The following is a 20,283-nucleotide window of genomic DNA, read 5'->3' on the forward strand; positions in this document are numbered from 1 at the left end:
TCTCTTTAGATAAAGAGAATAGCAATGATAAAAGAATTAGGCAAACAACGTTATACGTATAATGCATCAAGCATCAGAAAGCGTTAAACATCAAAAATGAAGTAGTTTTGAGACTAAATGTTTCTTGCTCATGTGTACTTAATTTTATTATCATGATTTGTACGTTACGAGTTCGCTTTTCTGGCGATAACTGCAATGCAATAACATGGAATATTATCTTAGGCGCTTATTCTAATTATTATAATATATATTAATAAAGTCTCCTGCATGGAAGTTAGGCTTGCAGCTTTGGTATTAAGGTAAACTGGTCATCTCAGATGGCTTTCTGGCAAAGAATGTATGGGCTCACTAGATCTGCCCCAAATTCACAAGGACAGTCATTCCACTTTCCTTTATAGCTAACGTGTCCCATGATGTAGGCACAATGCTCCCGTCCCTCAGTGTTGTTTGGTTCCCCATCATTCCACTTCTCATACTTTCCTCTTAGTTCCGATCCATTAACCCAGTAGAATTCCAAATCACTGGCATTTCGCTGTAGACCCAGCCATACCCAGCCATTCTTTTCGAGCAGATCAGCAATAAAGTTGTTTTCTTTGGCTGAGCTGATAATGGGGAGGTCTGCTCCAAGATTCTGGCACTGTTGTCGTGCATCTTTCATTTTTTTGTATCTGCGACTCAGCACATAATAATATGAAATTCCATCTGAAACCCAGCCTGGTGGATAAGGTGAGAAAAAATGGGTAATATGAAAATACAATTAAATGGAGGAAAGATCCTCGCAGTTAGTGCGCAACTTAAGCAGTTGCAAAAAGATTAGCCTGAAAAAAAATCAGGCTTTTATTATTTTTTTTTTTTTCAGGCTTTCTTTTCGCAATTGCTTAAGTTGGGTACTTACTGCGAGGATCTTTCTTATATTTAAATTTCCATCTGCAGTTCAAAAAAATTGCTTCATATATTCATATTCATTTAATACGAAAATTAAAAAAATTATACATCAAGACTTATTCTGAGAGAAAGAAGTGTTATTTTACTAGGTACACGTCTTAAACCTGTTGTTATAGCACTTGGGTTCTTTTTTTTGTAAGACTCAACCATATCGAGCACAGGGTTTTCTTTTTTAGTTTATGAGGTTAGAATAGGGGGCAGAGGGTGAGTCATGTCAGGGATAATTCATTGTTCTGCACAGATAGCGTCTTGGACTGATCCATTTTCTTATTACTAAAAATATATATCCCACTACTAGCCAGAAAAATTTTAGGAAAAGACTCAGAGTAACACCTCCTCTTTGGCAGAAGGCCAAAGAAAATGAGGTGTTTGTGTTTTTCACAAAGGGGATGGTTGCTTTCTCTAAACCATAGCTCAAAATCTCACAATCTTGGGTTAGATATCTACGGCAAACCCGGGAACTCGGAGAAAGCAGATTTCTGCGAGTGTGGCAAATTTTGGACAATGTTGCCAGGATAATCAATTTTGAACAAATAGAAAGATTCATACTTTTAATGTGCAAAAATTAACTTCGGTAAGTTAATTTCATGTTTTTATATAATATCCTTGGTTTTCGTTTCATTTTGAATACTTTCCGGCCAAGTTCCGTTGTTTTTTTTGTTTTGTTTTTTTGAGGTTCGGGCAAAATCAATTTTGGCAGCCATTTTTGAACCCGCAACATTTAACGTCATCACCTCTCACACTCGAAAAATAAAAAATAAAAACATGAAAATGCCTTCATGTAGCTTTAATGTTGTGTGGTAATGGATTTTTGCGGGTTTTTTTTTTTTTTTTTCCTCCTTTTTTTTTGGTGCCGTTAGTTTTAATTGTTGGCTACCTGGCCACCGCTACTTGCCGATTGCCATTATTCCTTCTTATTATAATTCAACACATTGTAACACTGCCCAAATATGGTCATGGTAAAGTCAATATACGTCGTCTGTACATAACAGATATCCTGCGATTTACGTAATTTCGTGTATCAGAAAGAAGAATGGCAGAGCGCTTTCACGCCAAAAAGTAAGGGCCTCGCAAGTACACCAAATTATCAATAATGCTGTTTCACAAAAAGAGGGAAAAGTTTACTGTCAAGATTTGTAATGCTTAGTGCAAAAACTTTTGATGCCTATCACTTTGTTTATGAACTGGCAAATTACAGTTCAGAAAAAAAAAATTACGGAAGGCTCTTGTAATGTCCCATATTCTAGGCTCGGAAATAACAAACAGTATTTTCTTAGAATGGTTTTTGCAACAATTAAACAGAGTTCTCTGCTCGTCTTGAAGAGATGGAAGAAACCGGCCACCTGAGAAAACCAAGTTCGCAAATGAAGTGCCTCGAGAAATTTTCTCTCGCTGGTAGACAAAAAGATGAAACTAGTACAAAGCAATTACTCTCAGAAGCTTTACAGCTTGCTGATAAAAACCGTTTAGTATCATCACAGATCCAGAGTTCTTGCAAGCAACAAGGCACTAAATGCGTTTGTCAAATCGCCGAGGAAAGATGGTGAAATGCTTGCGCAGTAAACAAAGAAACACTCACCCGAGAAATCGTTGAAAAGCTTTTTACCAGTCTGTTCAGATCGGCCCAGCTGACGTAACAAATCCTTCGCAACTTCAAAAATACTGTTTGTTTCCAGCTTTTGAGGCTATAACCTTGTGGAAATTTTTACCGGAGCGATTGGCGCACAACGCTCTCGATTCGGTGAGGGTAAAAGGAGGAATGAGTTTGCGGAATGGAATGTGGAAAGACGTGCGGAATAGCATAATTATGCAAAATAAGAATTGCGGAATGACATAATTATGCGAGATACGATTTATGCATAATGACTCACAGAAATACATTAAACTGAAAAAGCGCGCCTTTTTTTGGGCGCCAATTTGCAAATACAGCCTTTTTGTAACCATTTCAACCGAAGAATGCATCACAAAAACCCAAACAATGGTATCTTCGAATTCAAACTTCTTTCCTTCGATTCTCATCGCATAGCCGTTGATGCAACATAGCAGCTCGTGGACATTTATCGTTCGCGGGTGAACACAAGATTTGTAATACATTTGCATTAAAGAGGTTTGTTTATTTACGTAACCTGGTTTCCATTCCACACGAGTTGTCCGCCATTACGGGAGATGTATACAACTCAATCGAAGGCTGGTTAAACTTGACATGTTTCACGCTTTCACAGCGCCTCGCAGGAAAAAGACATGAGTAAAGAACCACCTCTGTTTATTTTTAAAACGATTTATGTCACTTGTCGAGGATTTATCTGGTTATGACGAATGTGTTTTGGTTCGGTCATGCTCATTTCCGTTGTTTTACGTTTTATATTAATCAATTTATCATACACAGCCAAACACACACACACACACGCAAATAAATAAATAAATGAATGAAAACGAAAATAAAAATTTAACCGCAATCTATACCGCGGAACTCTTTCCCCGTATTTTGACGTGTAGATTTCGGTTTTTTATTTTCGAAGGAAGGATCTTGATGTAACAAATTTTCAACTCCAACATTTTATAAGAAACTATATCTAAGCAATTCGGGAAAGATTTCCGCACAGCCCCATACATTATTTATCCATGCACAACTGTCACACTAACCCACTTCCAAAAACGACGAGCGTGAAAACAGAGTGTGCCAAAAGTATAGATAATTAGTGCAGATATCTTGACGCAACTCGTACTAAAAATACTGTAAGAGACTAATGTCACTTGAAGCCTCGGTAATTAATACCATACCGTAATTCTTATCTACTTTCTTTTCTTTTTCCTTTTTTTTTTTATTTTAAAAAATCAATATAAGCTTGTATTGTACTGGTTATTCCATACCATGAAATCCCGGTTTTAAGTCCCCCTCCCCTGCTAATAAATCGCCTCGATTTTTGGGCCATCTTTTTGTAAACGAAAATTTTATTCCGTGATAAATCCCTACCACTCTTCCACTTATACGCCCATCTTTGATCTTTATATAAACACGTAACACCCCTTCCCCCCTTGCCCCTAAAAAAGCCGTTGACATTTCCTTTTTACGTATCCCCACCCGTAACCGGAATTTTACGGTATTATGGTCTGTGCCTCATTACAACGGCCTGTGAAGTTTTCCTAGACTCAACCTATTGTTGACTTTTTTGGTTTTCCTTGTTTTATCTGATCGGTGAGTATCACAGGTCTCGCAGAGGTAAATCCATAAATGTTTGGATTGCTCAGTAGCTCAACAACAGTAACTCAAGTAGCTCTACAAACATGTAATGTAACCACACTTACACCCCAGGGGAAGGGGGGACTCTTACATGAAACTGAAGGGACAAGCCGTCAAAAATGTTGAACAGAATGTTCTAAATTGTACCAGAGTCTCTTGGCATAGGTGTGGCCCCAATATAGTTTCCTTAAGGGTTACCAAAACAAAATATTGAAATAATCAAACAGTTTCCTCATTGCACAGAACAAAAAAGCTTTCCTTTGAGGTTTTGAAAGCAGAGATTCAGATTTCCACCGCAATGGTACAAAACTGCACATTTTTAACCCCTGTCAGGGACAAGCATTTTTACATCGCCCTAAAATTGACCTCCCATTTCCCCTTGGGGTGTAGAGCAATAATAACTAACTGTTCACATGGAGTGAACGTTTGGCAACAACAACAACAAGCAAGAGAGGATCAAAAGTATGAATTCTCCATACATGTTCCGATACATACCCAGCTGTTCACTATTTATGACTCTTTTTTTAGGTCAACCATACAACCAGAGTTTTTTTGTTTTTTGTTTACGTACACATAATTTTTTTAAAAATTAATTTTTATGATTCTTGATGACTGACCTAAAAATAAACCAAGGGGAATCGTCATCATTCCAATAAGTCATGTAAGACCATTAGAGGATTAACCCCACACATATACTTGATCCTCTCTTATGACAACCAAAACTATATCCACCATAACTTTAGCTGGTAATTCTAGTTGTCATAGCAGTTTCCATGTCCACATATATAACGCTTGTAATATGAAAACTCTACAAACAGTATCTTCATTTAACATAAAGTTTGAACATACTTAAGCACAATATAAACAAGGCTGTTTTCACGCCCAAAAATGAGTTGTTCATTACATAATTAGGGACCGATTGTTTATTACGTCCTAGGGGGATGGGGGGGATTTTGTACCTTGTACGAAAAGTGAGGGGGGTAAAATTTTAAGGGTACCAACTAAATGACTATTTCGCAATCATTCTTCACATCAATCCTAGAGTTGGTAAAATCGACTAAATACTTCTCCATATCGCTACTATTCTTCAGAGCGACAAAGATCTTGCACGTAATAGGTTGAGTAATGACATAGACAGGCAAACCGTGTATTTCATCAAGCAGTTTATCTCTGAAGGCTTGTTTCTCTGGGCAAAAAAATTGACCAAAAGACGAATAGAGATAGCAGGCTTCTTCAAAATCTATATAATTATCCACATCCTTGATCCACATCCATACATCAAATGCTCCTGTACTGCTCTCAAACCCCGAGCTGCTTTGACCTTCTGTGTACCTTCTTTTAACGACTGTGAAGAATAGACTCCAGCAATAACAAAACATCGTTATTATCAAGACATTGAAGAGATATTCTAAGGTACGTTCCCTTACTTGAATTTCGCCTAACTTCTGATTGTTTCTCTTGCCAGTTCAGATTCAGAGAGCTAGCGACTTCCGCATGTAACCAAGCGTTGTCACCAAGGGCCCGTTTCTCGAAAGACTCGGTAACTTACCGGGCCCGATAAGTAATTTTGGTGACAAATGTTTCTTCACAGAAGTCAATTTTTGTCAGCTTTGAAAACTAAATTTTAAAATCATGTTATTCTATGAAAAAATTGGCCAAGTACGATGTCTGTAATCGTTCTGTAATCGGCGAAAAACGGGCCCAGTAAGTTACGGGGCTTTCGAGAAAGATACCCCAGGAATTTCCCAACAATTCAACCGCCAGGCCAACCTAAAATTTTAGAAAACCACCCCCCCCCCCCCCCCCCCTCTTCTAGGACATAATAAACGATCGGTCCCTTAGTTATGTAATGTAATTTGAAAACAACTCAACAAACTTATTGTTTTCAAAGTGATGTTGTAATGTTCTTGCTAACAGTTTGTAAAATGTCAAAAAAAAATGATTTAATGTGGAACCTTGCCAGTATACAACAAAGATGCATTATCATTTAATTAGGCCAAAATTTAAAAGCAAATTCTAAAAACTGATCAATTTTAGTTTTTATTTGTCTGAGACAGTTCAAGTATCAGACAAAATGGTCAGTAAAATAAGAAGAAAAAAAAAAGCCGAAAAACCAGTATATAATACTAACATATTCTTTAAGGCTTTGCCCCACTATAAGCTAGCATAATGTTGAAACACCTACTTAGATACCCACTTCAAAGATCAGAATAAACAATGTTAAATGTAACACGTTTTATACTTTGAAAATAAAATACAATGTGACTGGATTGTTCAGCCATTGTGATGGATGATAGTTGTTACAGTGGTGAAAAGGCTTTCTCCATCTTAGGAATATTTTGGGATGTTATCAGCATGATTTATTTGCAAGTTCTTCTAACTGTAAAGTATACACGCTGAAGGTGATTCCATCACTTATAAGTCAGAGGGACATGCACTCTTCATGGTTAAAAATGGGCATGGGTGTTATTTCAACACGTTGCAACAGTTATTGCAGTTCCCCTCCCCCTACACCTCTCTTCTCCAAAGTGGACTGAATTTCATGTTTCCTCTCTAAAACCGAGATTTTATGGTATTGGATAACCAGTACAATACAAGAAAGTAGGCTTCAAGTGACATTAGTCTCTTACAGTATTTTTAGTACGAGTTGCGTCAAGATATCTGCACAGCCCCATGCATAATTATCTATACATTTGGCACACACTCTGTTTTCACGCTCGTCATTTTTGGAAGTGGGTCTGAGTGTGACAGTTGTGCATGGATAAATAATGTATGGGGCTGTGCGGAAATCTTTCCCGAATTGTTTAGATATTGTTTCTAATAAAATATTGGAGTTGAAAATTTTATTTGTTTCATCAAGATCCTTCCTTCGAAAATAAAAAACCGAAATCTACACGTCAAAATACGGGGAAAGAGTTCTGCGGTATAGATTGCGGTTAAATTTTTATTTTCGTTTTTATTTATTTATTTATTTATTTATTTATTTATTTATTTATTTATTTATTTGCGTGTGTGTGTGTTTGGCTGTGTATGATAAATTGATTAATATAAAACGTAAAACAACGGAAATGAGCATGACCGAACCACAACGCATTCGTCATAACCAGATAAATCCTCGACAAGTGACATAAATCGTTTCAAAAATAAACAGAGGCGGTTCTTTACTCATGTCTTTTTCCTGCGAGGTGCTGTGAAAGCTTGAAACATGTCAAGTTTAACCAGCCTTCGATTGAGTTGTATACATCTCCCGTAATGGCGGACAACTCGTGTGGAATGGAAACCAGGTTACGTAAATAAACAAACCTCTTTAAGGAGGCTCGAGGCAGTTTTTTTGGACTTAGGGTGGAAGTTTTGAAATTACAATCTCGCATACAAGATAAACGTCGATCCCCTTCATACTACATCATCATTTCAACATATGATCAAAGTTAATTTTCTCATCGGTTTCCAAGCAACAGCTATTACCATAGCAACGGAAGCGCATAGCCTCTTATTTTAAACATTGTCGATTATCTCGAAATCTAGTCAGACACTTTATGACGAAACTTTAGGGATTTAAACTACTCAATCTAGACAACTTGTAGGAGAAATTAGAAAAAAATCTGTAAGAGCGTTTTCAAGTAAATAATGAATCAATTTTTACGGGGTGATTTTATTTATTCCAGCATTTTTCACCAATATCTCTGGCAAAATAAAACTTGACACTTTGTATTTTCTGTCAAAGGGTCTTTCCTGGTAGCAAAACATTCTGAATGTTTATTGAGCTTCATGGGTGTCTCCGATTTTAAGATATTTATGTTTAAAAACAGTGGAAATAAAGCGCATGTGAATGAAAAAGTTCCTACTTTGCATAAATCGAGATAGCTTTAAAATGCCCCCACAGATTTTTCTGTTAAATTACAAGCGGTTAAAGTAATAATTCTTTTCGATATCTACGCACGTTTTAGGCTCAGGAACCGAAATTGGTGTTAGATAAGAAGGCTGAATCTTGGTCAAGTTTCAATCGTTATCAGTCGCTTTCTCCGAACAAAGAATTTTATTTTGTTTGTCCCGGTCTATTACACTGCTATTCACGTGCTTTGAATATTGATCATACCGTGATGTCGTGCAAAAGGTTAAATTTACAATGGAAGACTGGAGAAGCAGGAGCATATATTTATGTAAATGTTACCTTTTGCACGACTCCACGTGATCATAGATATTCACAGCACGTGAATAGCAGTGGAATAGACCGGGACAAACAAAATAAAATTCTTGTTCGGAGAAAGCGAATAATGACTGAAACTTGACCAAGATTCAACCTTCTTATCTAACACCGGTTTCGGTTCTTGAGCCTAAAACGTGCGTGAATATCGAAAAGAATTCTTACTCTAACCGCTTGTAATTTAACAGAAAAATCTGCCGGGGTATTTTAAAGATATCTCGATTTATGCAAAGTAGGAACTTTTTCATCCATCTGCGCTTTATTTTAACTGTTTTCAAACATAAATATCTTAAAATCGGAGACACCATGAAGCTCAATATACATTTAGAATGTTTTGCTATGAGCAAGGACCTTTTAACAGAAAAGACAAAGTGTCAAGTTTTATTTTGCTAGAGATATTGCTGAAAAATGCTGGAATAAATAAAATCACCCCGTAAAAATTGATTCAGTATTTACTTGAAAACGCTCTTACAGATTTTTTTCTAATTTCTCCTACAAGTTGTCTAGATTGAGTAGTTTAAATCCCTAAAGTTTCGTCATAAAGTGTCTGACTAGATTTCGAGATAATCGACGATGTTTAAAATGAGAGGCTATGCGCTTCCGTTGCTATGGTAATAGCTGTTGCTTGGAAACCGATGAGAAAATTAACTTTGATCATATGTTGAAATGATGATGTAGTATGAAGGAGATCGAAGTTTATCTTGTATGCGAGATTGTAATTTCAAAACTTCCACCCTAAGTCCAAAAAAACTGCCTCGAGCCTCCTTAATGCAAATGTATTACAAATCTTGTGTTCACTCGCGAACGATAAATGTCCACGAGCTGCTATGTTGCATCAACGGCTATGCGATGAGAATCGAAGGAAAGAAGTTTGAATTCGAAGATACCATTGTTTGGGTTTTTGTGATGCATTCTTCGGTTGAATGGTTACAAAAAGGCTGTATTTGCAAATTGGCGCCCAAAAAAAGGCGCGCTTTTTCAGTTTAATGTATTTCTGTGAGTCATTATGCATAAATCGTATCTCGCATAATTATGTCATTCCGCAATTCTTATTTGCATAATTATACCATTCCGCACGTCATTCCACATTCCATTCCGCAAACTCATTCCTCCTTTTACCCTCACCGCTCTCGATTTCATTCAAACTTGATCAAAGCTGCCACTTTCATTTATGCACGTACGCGCGCGGTCAAATGCTACAAGTTTCTTTTTTAACAAATAAAGATCGCCTCCAGCTTTTCTGCAATCAATGTGTTGGATAATAAAACAATTATCTTTCTCAATCTTGCGGAATATCGCCTGATTTTAGCCAACTCGGTCTACGGCCTTGTTGGCTAAGTATCAGGTGATATTACGCGCGATTTCGCAAGGTAATTGTTGATTAGTATATGTAATCAAATGGTGACAGGTGAAATTTGGAAATAATTTCAAGCGCGTTTTGTCAAAATTCTAATAAGGGCGAAGGAAGTTATTGGAATTTTGACAAAATGTAAGTGAATCATTTCCTAATTTCACGAGTATACCATTTGATTACTTTTTAACATCATGAGTGACAAATAACGCACAAAATCGTGGTTGGTTCCGTCTTTTATCTAACTGCTCAGGATGAACAGTCTCAGGGTTTTTCTCAAGGCCATTTTAACCACACCAGTTCTCAAAAACGCTCACCTAGTTAATTGTGCTCTTTCGCGTATTTAGGTTTTCTGCAGCGTCTTTTACGGCTGTAATTATTTTCATCCGTAACATATCTTTAAACGTGGACGCCATCTTAACACTGAGATATAGGAAACGTTGCCACATAAATTTTGTAAATTCACATGTGAAATTATACCTTTACGCTGAAATTTCGGGCCAAACGCAAGGAGTAATTTGTCACCCATGTTATCATAAACGGAATTGACTTCCTACCTCCGCAACTGAGTTCAATTGCTGACGTTATTTTATCGAGTAGTTTGTTGACCTCTTCTTGTTTTTTCTTTATACTGACTTTTTGTGTCGTAATCATGTCACCAACTTTCTTTTCCTCAGGGAGAGCTGCAATGGGACATTGAATAACATTTTGACAAACGTAATGATTAATAATAATTTGATAATTACTGAAAATATATTTGTTGAGTTTCAAGCGATACTCTTAATAAATCGTTTAAAACTGAAATTATCGACTATGATTGTTCGACCCATTTAATCTTCTCATGTCATATTTCATGACAATTATAGTTTAATATTCTATATGTTATCTGCATAAAAGTTCCAAATTATATGTTAGGATATTCACCTCCATCCTCCATTGTCAGCTTGGTTGCTGTTGACGAGACAAGCAGTAAAAAGAGCAGGGTTTTCTTGCTTTCCATCCCGTTTCCTTAAAATATGAAACAAGAAGAAGATTAAGCGACAAAGAGACAAAGTGAAATTGATTGTAAGGTGTAAAGTTGCTTTACGGGGGCAGCCCATTTCTGGGAAGTAATCCGATGGAAAACTAAATGTTCAGTTAAATCTAAAAGATGTTGAATTTACAATGCTTTTGTATTTTGTCTATTTCAATTCTATCGCGTTAAAGGTTTAACATTAGAAATATTCTAAACAAAGTAGGATTGATAATCCTCAATCGCCCAGACCTCCCAATTAAATCGAGTTTCAGAGTCGGACAAGCCTTTCAGAACAGCTTTTTCATCGAGACGAACAACTGGGTGTCCATGATAGCACACACGAACGTAAAGAAAATCAATCCAGTAAGCAGACTCGTTGAACGATCTTTTTCCTGCAGCTTAACTGGCATGTGTCTCCATATTGCTGATATGTTGCAAAATCCATAAAATGGATTTCATTTTGCCTTCTGAGTGCTCACAAGAAAACTGTCTAAACGACATACCTTGACAACCAATGGATCCAGAGATCAAACTCTACAGACAAATTTAACCAGTAGCGAGAGATGTTTTGAACATGTTAGTCAAAAGTGTTGAATAACGTGCCTGAAATAAAAAGCTGTTAAATGTTGTATTGTAAGGCTAATAACGTAGATATTACCAGCTGTGTAGCCGGAACATGCATTAAGTTTAGAACATCTTGTAAATAGGACAGAAGAAAACTATTATTTGCTTTCCGTCTGACAATATTTTGGCCAATATCCCAAGAATTATACCATTCACTACTAATCACGAAAACAAAATTTAGTTTATTGGTATATTTCTTTTCACTCAGTATTTAATATATCGCCTCCTGTGTTACATTCGTAAATTAAATGTGTATTTTCATGCCTCACGGCGGCAGGGTTTGTTAGAGCGAAACGTTTAATAGACTGAGACGCACAGAAGGTCTAATAATGACGGTATTTACCCATGTGATAAATGTAAAGTCTCCCGCTGCTGTAAAGCTGGTTTATTCATTTTTTAAGGTCTTCATTTTCTCGTTTTTTGTGTCAGAAACAATTTTTTTTTGTACCAGTCATTGCTGATTGGGCGTAGCTTCAAGACGTGCGAGTACTTTTCAGTGTCACCAGGCGATAATTACAAAATATTATAATGATGATCTTTCTTTTATTTGTGAGGTAGATTGCAATTAAATCTCAAACTCAAAGCAACACGGTCGGTCTTTCAATAGCGGCAGATGATCTACTACGTGAGCCCCGATTAGCTTCCTGTTAGCCTTTCGCGATTAAAGTTCAAACGCAGTCTTTTTTAATTCTGATTTTTGCCTTAGGCTGCTCCAGTGTTTGTAACAAAACGATAAACGGGGAATTACTTTATCACAAACACACAATGCCGAATATTCCCGCAAAAAAAGGGAAATCAAATAGCAAATTCAGAAATTGAAATAGTGGAAACAATAGTTATCAATCTCATTATCGCGATCGGTAATTTTTTTCCATTATTTTTCTTCAAAGCCCTTATTAATCTTTTTAAGACGGATGAAAATTTTCAGTTCTTAAGTTGCAGCAATCAAGACACCTCGTGATATAAAATATAGAAACTCAATTTCATTTGTTGTGTTGACACGAACGATTAATGCTTTATTTTGTTGTTGTTGTTGTTTGCGAAAGTTTCAATTTTAGGAAATGGAAGCGTGCACTTAATGATTATTCATCTTGGCTGTAACAAAATCTGGAAAGGGCGTTTCTTTTTTTTGCGCAATAATGTCACGTGAACGAAAATTTAAAGGTTCATTCATTTCACACTATTTACATAAAATTAACATAGAAAGAAAAGTATAGTTACAACAGATGACTACAAGATAAATTGATTACAGTACAACAGATGTGTGTGGTGGTCAAAGTAGCAGAGGCTTTCTAGTTGACCACCACCTTCTTTTAAGTAAACAAAGAAATGACACTGAGCTTAATTGGGATATTAGAAAATATAGGAAATGTTTGTAGAGCATAGGATTAATGTACAAGAGAGAATTACATGTATATAAATTAAGGTATGTGAGAGGTATACTGAACCTAGCAAGAAATCTAAACAGAAGAAGCTTAAAAAAAGAAAAAAAACATACAAATAAACAACCAACAACAACAACAAACAAACAAAAAAAAGAAGAAAGGAAAAGGACAACACATCATTATCAGCAACAACAGCAGCGACAACAAAGGCCAAAATATAAGCAGACAATTTTCCAGATCAATTTTTGGTCGAGGTTATCAATTTCGATTACGATTTTGGTCTGCCAAAGAGGTGTGATCCACTAAAGTTACTGCAAAATTGCTTCCACTATAAATACCATTTTATTTTATCAGGTCTTGCTATCTCTGGAGATAAAAAGAATACCAATGATAAAGCAATAATACAAAAAGTGTTAAATAGCTATAATGCCTCTACAGAATGAAGTAGTTTTGACACTAAATATACCTTGCGCAAGTTTTCCAAAGATCATGATTTCTAGGCTACAAGTTCGCTATTCTGGCGATAACTAAAATGCAATAACATAGAATGTCACATTAGGCACCTATTCTAAGTAATTAATCAAGACTTCAATGGGAGTAAGGTTAACAGCTTTGGTATAAGAGTGGACTGGCCATCTCAGATGGCTTTCTGGCAAAGAATGTATGGGCTCCATCGGTCTGCTTCAAAATCGCAAGGACAATCATTCCACTTTCCTTTGTTGATTTCCCTTGCTCCCTTTATGTAGGCGCAATGCTCCCCTTTTCCAAAGTTGTTTGGTTCCCCGTCATTCCATGCGTGATACTTTCCTCTTAGTTCTGATCCATTAAACTAGTAGAATTCCAAATCACTGGGATTCCGCTGTAGACCCAGCCATGCCCAATCTTTGCCCTCCTTCTCGAGAACATCAACAATAAAGTTGTTTTCTTTGGCTGAGCTGATAATGGGGAGGTCTGCTCCAAGATTCTGGCACTGTTGTCGTGCATCTGCCATTTTTCTTAATCTGCTGCTCATCATATGATAACATGAAATTCCATCTGTAAACCAGCCTGGTGGACAACTTGAAAAAGCTACTGGAAAAATGTGAATATAAAAAATTATACAAAAATATTAAACCTGCGAGAGGGAAGAGTTCTATATTTCTAGATACATGTCTTGAGCGGTTATCATACTGGGGCTTATTTATAATATGCAAGCCTTTTGAGCATGAGGTATCCCTTTTCAATTAAAAATCAACTGGCTCACTAACAATACCAAAAAGAAAAAAAAAGCACATCAGTTCAGTGACAGTAGCCCTCCAATGTAAGAATAACTATAGATGAAGTGTTCTTTGGATCATTGAAACTTGTAGGAGGAAAGGAGAAGGGAGAGGGTTTTACTGTGGCGTGAAACATATTTAGAACAGGCAGAAAGTATAGGGATAAAACAAAATGGTACGTATACACTCACAAATTATGGCAACGGGCTTACACGTGTTTACAAATATATTTCCCATTTATTCCTTGCTTGTCTTTGTAATCATCATATTTGGCATCAGCTTCCGAATATTGTAGTTTTTTTTTTTTTTAATTCTTGTACTTAGCTTCTCTTCCTGCTTATCAATGATTGAGAGTAGTGGCCCGCTGATAAATTTCGTAAAGTTTAATTCAATGAGGACTCAAAAGTGCAATAACCACATCATTACCCCCCCAAAAACGTATATCAGTTCAGTTTAATTGTAAGAATAGCTACAGGTGTTTTTTTTTTTTTTTTTATTTTTTTTTTTTTTATATCATCGTGACTGACAGGAGGAGAGGGGAGGGGAGAGGGTTTCACGGGGGCATGGTCCATATTAAAAGCAGGCAGTTCAATGAAAACTCAATAGTTTAATGACCACATCATCAGTTAAAAAACCAAACAACAGTCCAGTAACAGTATAGCCTAATTGCAAGAATAAGTATAGGTGAAGTGTTTTATTTATTTATTTATTTTTTTATTTATTTATTTATTTATTTATTTATTTATTTATTTATTTATTTATTTATTTATTATAGGGTTTCACGGGGGCATGGTCCACACTTAGAGCAAGCAGTTCAATGAAAACTCAATAGTTCAATAACCACATCATCAGCTCCAAAACCACACAACAGCCTAGTAACAGTAGACCCCGATTGCAAGAATAGCTCTAAGTGAAGGGTTTTTGTTATTTCATTGAGACAATCAGGAGGAGAGGGGAGGGGAGTGCGCCCCACGGGGGTACAGTCTACATCTAGAGGGGGCAGAAATAATTGCGAATAAAACAAAATAATAACTAAATATTCACAAATAAATGTAACGGACTTACACGAATTCAAAAATCTATTGCCCAGTTATCTATCGTTTGTCATTGTATAATCATATTTGGCATCAGCTGTCCAATAATGTAGCTTTTTCCTGCACTTAGCTTCTCTTCCTGCTTGTCAATGATGCAGATTAGTGGCTCGCTGGTGAATTTCATTCTATCTAATGTTTGTTTTGCTAAATAATAGTTGTAATCTTATTTTTTTAAAGCTATTTATTATGTGTTGTATTAACAGCCTTTATACTTAACCTTAACTAAATGATTTTTTGGTTTCTAATTTGATCAATTTTGCAGATTTTAATGTTTTCAGTTAATAAATTTTAGATATTTTAAAGAAAAACTTGAGGGGAAAAACTGAAACCTACTCCAGAGACATGGCACCAAAAGGAAGCATACAGCGAAAGGAGGAACGTGACAAGAATGGAAGAAAGGATGATTGCCGTTCAGCTCCATGAATTATTTTAATTTACAACGTAATGTCCAATAAATTTTGATAAATTTTACAGCGTTGTGTCTGCCTGTTTTAAAAATTTGATAAAGCTTTACAGTGTTGTATTGGCCTGGTCCAAAAATTGATCAGCGAAGCGGTCAAGCTGACCAGCCATACGTAGTAGCTGGACAGCCACCCGCTTGGCCCCCATGACAGTTCTTTTTATTTCCTTGGCCTTTTTAGATCTAAACCAATAAACAAATAAGAAAAATTCACATATAGTTATTCTTACAACTGAGGTCTACTGTCATGATCACTGAACTGATGTGTGTTCTTGAACTGATGGTATGGTTATTGAACTTTTGATTTTTCATTGAATTGAGCCGAGAAGAGAGATATAAAAATTAAACAATTAAACTACTAAAGCTGCGAGTGAGAAGAGTTTTATGTTACTGGATACAAGTCTTATGCGGTTATTATAGCACTGGTGCTTATTTATAACACACAAGCCTATTGAGCATTTTGGGTTAGATTTAATTATGTCTTTGGTATAGATTTATGTCTTCGATAAAAATAAAGAAACGATAATTCTAACTCTTCATAAAGTCAATATTTTCATTACAAAAAGTCAAGGTCCCTTCATCGATTCTCGAAATGGGTCGGTAATGCTTTACCTAATCCTTAATTCACTCTTTTCCCGCCCTTATTTGACTGGGGGATCTTTTTTTCCACAATACACAGAAACCAACAAAATGCCCTGAAGTAGCTGTAATGCATTTTCGCTACAATTTTTTTGTGTATTGATTTCAATCGTAGTCTTCTTGGCTATGGCTACTTGGTGATCGCTCTTATTCCTTACAACCTACCTCCACAACTGAGTTCAATTGCTGTAGCTATTTTATCGAGTAGTTTGTTGACCGCTTCTTGATGTTTCTTTATACTGACTTTTTGTGTGTTAATCATGTCAGCAAGTTTGTTTTCCTCAGAGAGAGCTGCAATGGGGTATTGAACAACATTGTGAGAAACGTAATGATTGACAGTACTTTGATTATTACTGAAATAAATTTGTTAACTTCCAAGCGATACTCTGAATAAACACTAAATAAATCGTTTAAAACGAACCCTTTTATTTATGACTACTTAACTACTTTCAGTTTGGAGGTTTAAAGTAAAACATGCAAACAAAATTTAATTCACAAAATGCGCAAACTAAGGTGAACCAAGTGGCGAAACCGAACGAAAACACAAAACACTTAAAATATGTTATGGCGCATTTAGAGGAATCTTCTGAATAGATATCTCTTCAGTGCAAACTGCAGTAAAATTGTGAAATTATCGACTATGACTGCGCGACCAATTTAATCTTTTCATGTCATGTTTCATGGCAATTATATTTTAATATACTATATATTATCTGCATATAAGTTCCAAATCATATTACAAGATATTCACCTCCATCCCCCTTTTTCAGCTTGGCTGTTCGCGACGAGACAAGTAGTAGAAAAAGGCACGGTTTTCTTGGTTTCCATCTTGTTTCCTTAAAATTTGAAGCAAGTAGAAGTGACAAAGAGCAAAGTGAAATTGATTGTATGGAAAGTAATCCGACGAAAAACTAAATATTCGGTCAAATCTAAAAGATGTTTGAATGTGCAATGTTTTTGTAGTTTCTCTGTTTCAGTTCTATCGTGTTAAAGGTTTAACATTAGAAATATTCTAAACAAAGTAGGATTGATAATCCTCAACCCCCCCGACCTCCCAATAAAATCGAGTTTCAGAGTCCGCCAAGGCTTTTTAAAACAGCTTTTTCATCGAGACGAACAACCGGGTGCCCCTGATGGCACACACGAACGTAAAGAAAATCAATCCAGTGAGCAAACTCGTTGAACGATCTTTTTCCTGCTGCTTTAAAATGGCATAGGTCTCCATATTACTAATCAGTTGCAAAATCCATAAGATGGAGTTCTCTTTGCCTTCTTAGTGTTCACAAGAAAACTGTCTAAACGACATACCTTGCCAACCAATGGAGCCAGAGATCAAATTGCACAGAGAACAACCAGCAGCCACGGATGTTTTGAACGTGTTAGTCCGAAGTGTTAAATTGCGTGCCTTAAATAAAACGTTTTTGAATGTTGTATTGTAAGGCTAATAACGTAGATATTGCCAGCTGCGTAGGAACATGCATTAAGTTTAGGACATCTTATAAATTGCAATATATAATAACAATATTTTGGCCAACATCCCAAGAATTATACCATTAACTACTAATCACGAAAACAAAAATTAGTTTATTGGTATATTTCTTTTCACTTGGCATTTAATATATCGCCTCCTGTGTTACATTCGTAAATTAAATGTGTGTTTTCATGCTTACGGTGGCGGGGTTTGTTAGAGCGAGAAGTTTAGTAGACTGAGAGACACGGGAGGTCTAACAAAAACGGTATTTACCCAAGTGATAAATGTAAAGTCTCCCGCTGCTGTAAGGCTGGTTTATTCATTTTTTAGAGTCTCCATTTTCTCGTATTTTGTGTCAGAAACAAGTATTTTTTTCTACCAGTCATCACTGATTGGGCGTTGCTTCAAGACGCGAGAGTTCTTTTCAGTGTCACCAAGCGATAATTACAAAAATATTGTCATGATGGTCTTTCTTTTATTTGTGGGGTATATTGCAATTAAATCCAAAACTCAAAGCAACAGAGTCGGTCTTTCAATAGCGGCAGATGATCTACCACATGAGCCCCGATTGCAGCGGTCACAGTATTAGCTTTCTGTTAACCTTTCGCGATTAAAATTTAAACGCTATCTTTTTTTATTCTGATTTTTGCCTTAGGCTGTTCCAGTGTTTGTAACAAAACGATAAACCTGGAATTACTTTATCGTAAACACACAATGCCGAAGATTCCCGTAAAACTGAGAAGGGAAACCATGTAGCAAATTCAGAAAGATAAAATAGTGGAAACAATAGCTATTAATCTCGCGATCTGTAATTTTTGTATTATTTTTCTTCAAATTCCTTATTAATCTTCTTACGACGGATAAAAAAATTCAGCTCTTAAGTTGCAGAAATCAAGACACCTCCAAATATAGAAAACTCAGTCGGTTGATGAGCTTCGCTCCTCACTCAGTAGTAGTGAATTGTTTATCTTCAGCTATGAACCCACATTGCTTTGACAGGGTAAACATGTTAACGCATGGCTAAACCCTCATCTTGGAGGACATCAGCTGGGTCTCTTGGAATGAGGTATGGGAAATGTGGAAGCGAGCTTAAAAACTAAAAGGCGCTCAGTGTCCTTAACACAAATTCAATCAAATTCAAGCTCTTCAATTAGATTGTTAAATACACCCTATTCATTTCGTCTGGTTATCCAGGTTTTTACCCATGTTGTTCTTGTGCTGCTCTTGCGACGCCTCTTTATCCTCCGTAGAAAAGTCAAGGTGAACCAAGCAGGTTTCAATTTTCGCCGCGTCAGTGGAATAGGCGTCATCTTGATTTTGGATGACTCGGCCCCAAGCCTCGACGCGGTTAGTCGCAACAAAAAGCTCGGATAGTGTGCGGCAAGTTGATGGTCCGACAAATTCTTACCCGATTTGACCCCGACAAAAAAAATATGCAGTTCTACGACAAAAATTGGCTAGGCTGATCATAATTCACGCATTCAATGACTGATGGGTTTAAACCATCGCTCTTAAAGGAGCTAAGCCGCGTTGTCTAACACTGTTTGTGTTGTTTGCCGAATTTAACTGGATGTTTTCTTTGAAAGGACAGCAGTATAATAATATAAAGAGACTATTGTCTTCCGAACAGATCTCCACCGAAATGATTCGCTGATGCTCTTGGAGGCTCAAAGTTCACACCAAGATTGAGTATGCAAAGTATTGCAATGCAGTGCGTTGTGATTTCTACTGGCCTACAACTGACATGAAATGAAACGAATGAATCCAGAAAATAGAATCTTCGTTGGGTTCTATCCATGTACAAAACTTCACAGCATTTCGAAGTGATCACCACCAGTAAAAGAAATTGCTTATAGAATGCTTTTTAGATCAACACACGTAGGAAAGTCCGGGACTCAATTCTGCACGGTCACTGAAAAGCGAGTTTCTTGAGATACCGAAATTTTCTTACGGCCCGAACTATCTCGAGTCTTTACTGAACATAATTTATCCGTGCTGTTCTTAGCCCATTTTTCTCACACGTGAACCCCAGGTTCTTTCCTACCAGAACGCAAGGATGATACAGATAGGTAGCATTTTCTAACTCTCTCATCAACTTAAGCAAAACCCAAAGGGCAGGTGACGGGATCTGCTTTCAGCAAAAAAAAAAAACAGACTCTTCCTAGCACCTCTCCTCATTTACTTTCGCTTTTTTTATTGTTTTTCCACTCGATTATCATAACGCTAAGATCAGCGCGTGAAAAGTTTTCATAGAAACCTTACTTATACATAATCAGAAGCCAGCAGCTTGTTTTGTTTTAATAGCCAACCTCTTCTCCATATGGTTTCGATTAAGGTTTCAAATACACTCACAAAGGTATAATAAAAAATTAAAATAGTTAAAATAATAGAGTTTTCAATATTTTACTGTTTTCGTATAATATTCTAAGTTAAGTTACTGATATACTTTATGAATTATATATGCCTTGAGAAAGACTGTCTCTTGGCATCAGTATTTTAGTTCTTGTTTTTCTAATTAGTCTGAGAAGCGAATATTATGAGAACAGAAATACAATGGTAACCAAAATTTGTAGGTCTCCAAATATTGATTACAAATTT

General features: G+C 36.4%; 1 protein-coding gene across 1 annotated transcript in view; it reads right to left on the reverse strand.

The window, feature by feature from the left end:
- The window catches only part of LOC146454194 (CD209 antigen-like protein C), a 38,621-nt gene extending 21,042 nt beyond the window's left edge, over window positions 1-17,579 (reverse strand). Inside the window, exons 1-3 of the mRNA XM_085095775.1 lie at window positions 17,523-17,579; window positions 10,666-10,749; window positions 10,299-10,424 (exon numbers count right to left, since the gene is read on the reverse strand). Of these exons, the coding sequence (XP_084951901.1) occupies window positions 10,299-10,424; window positions 10,666-10,741 (202 nt within the window). The 5' untranslated portion in view covers window positions 10,742-10,749; window positions 17,523-17,579. The remainder of the gene's footprint in view (window positions 1-10,298; window positions 10,425-10,665; window positions 10,750-17,522) is intronic.
- Window positions 17,580-20,283: the final 2,704 nt, after the last annotated feature.

This window comes from Pavona decussata, unplaced genomic scaffold, assembly GCF_977016875.1.
Source record: "Pavona decussata unplaced genomic scaffold, jaPavDecu1.1 SCAFFOLD_313, whole genome shotgun sequence".
Classification (NCBI taxonomy): Eukaryota; Metazoa; Cnidaria; class Anthozoa; order Scleractinia; family Agariciidae; genus Pavona; species Pavona decussata.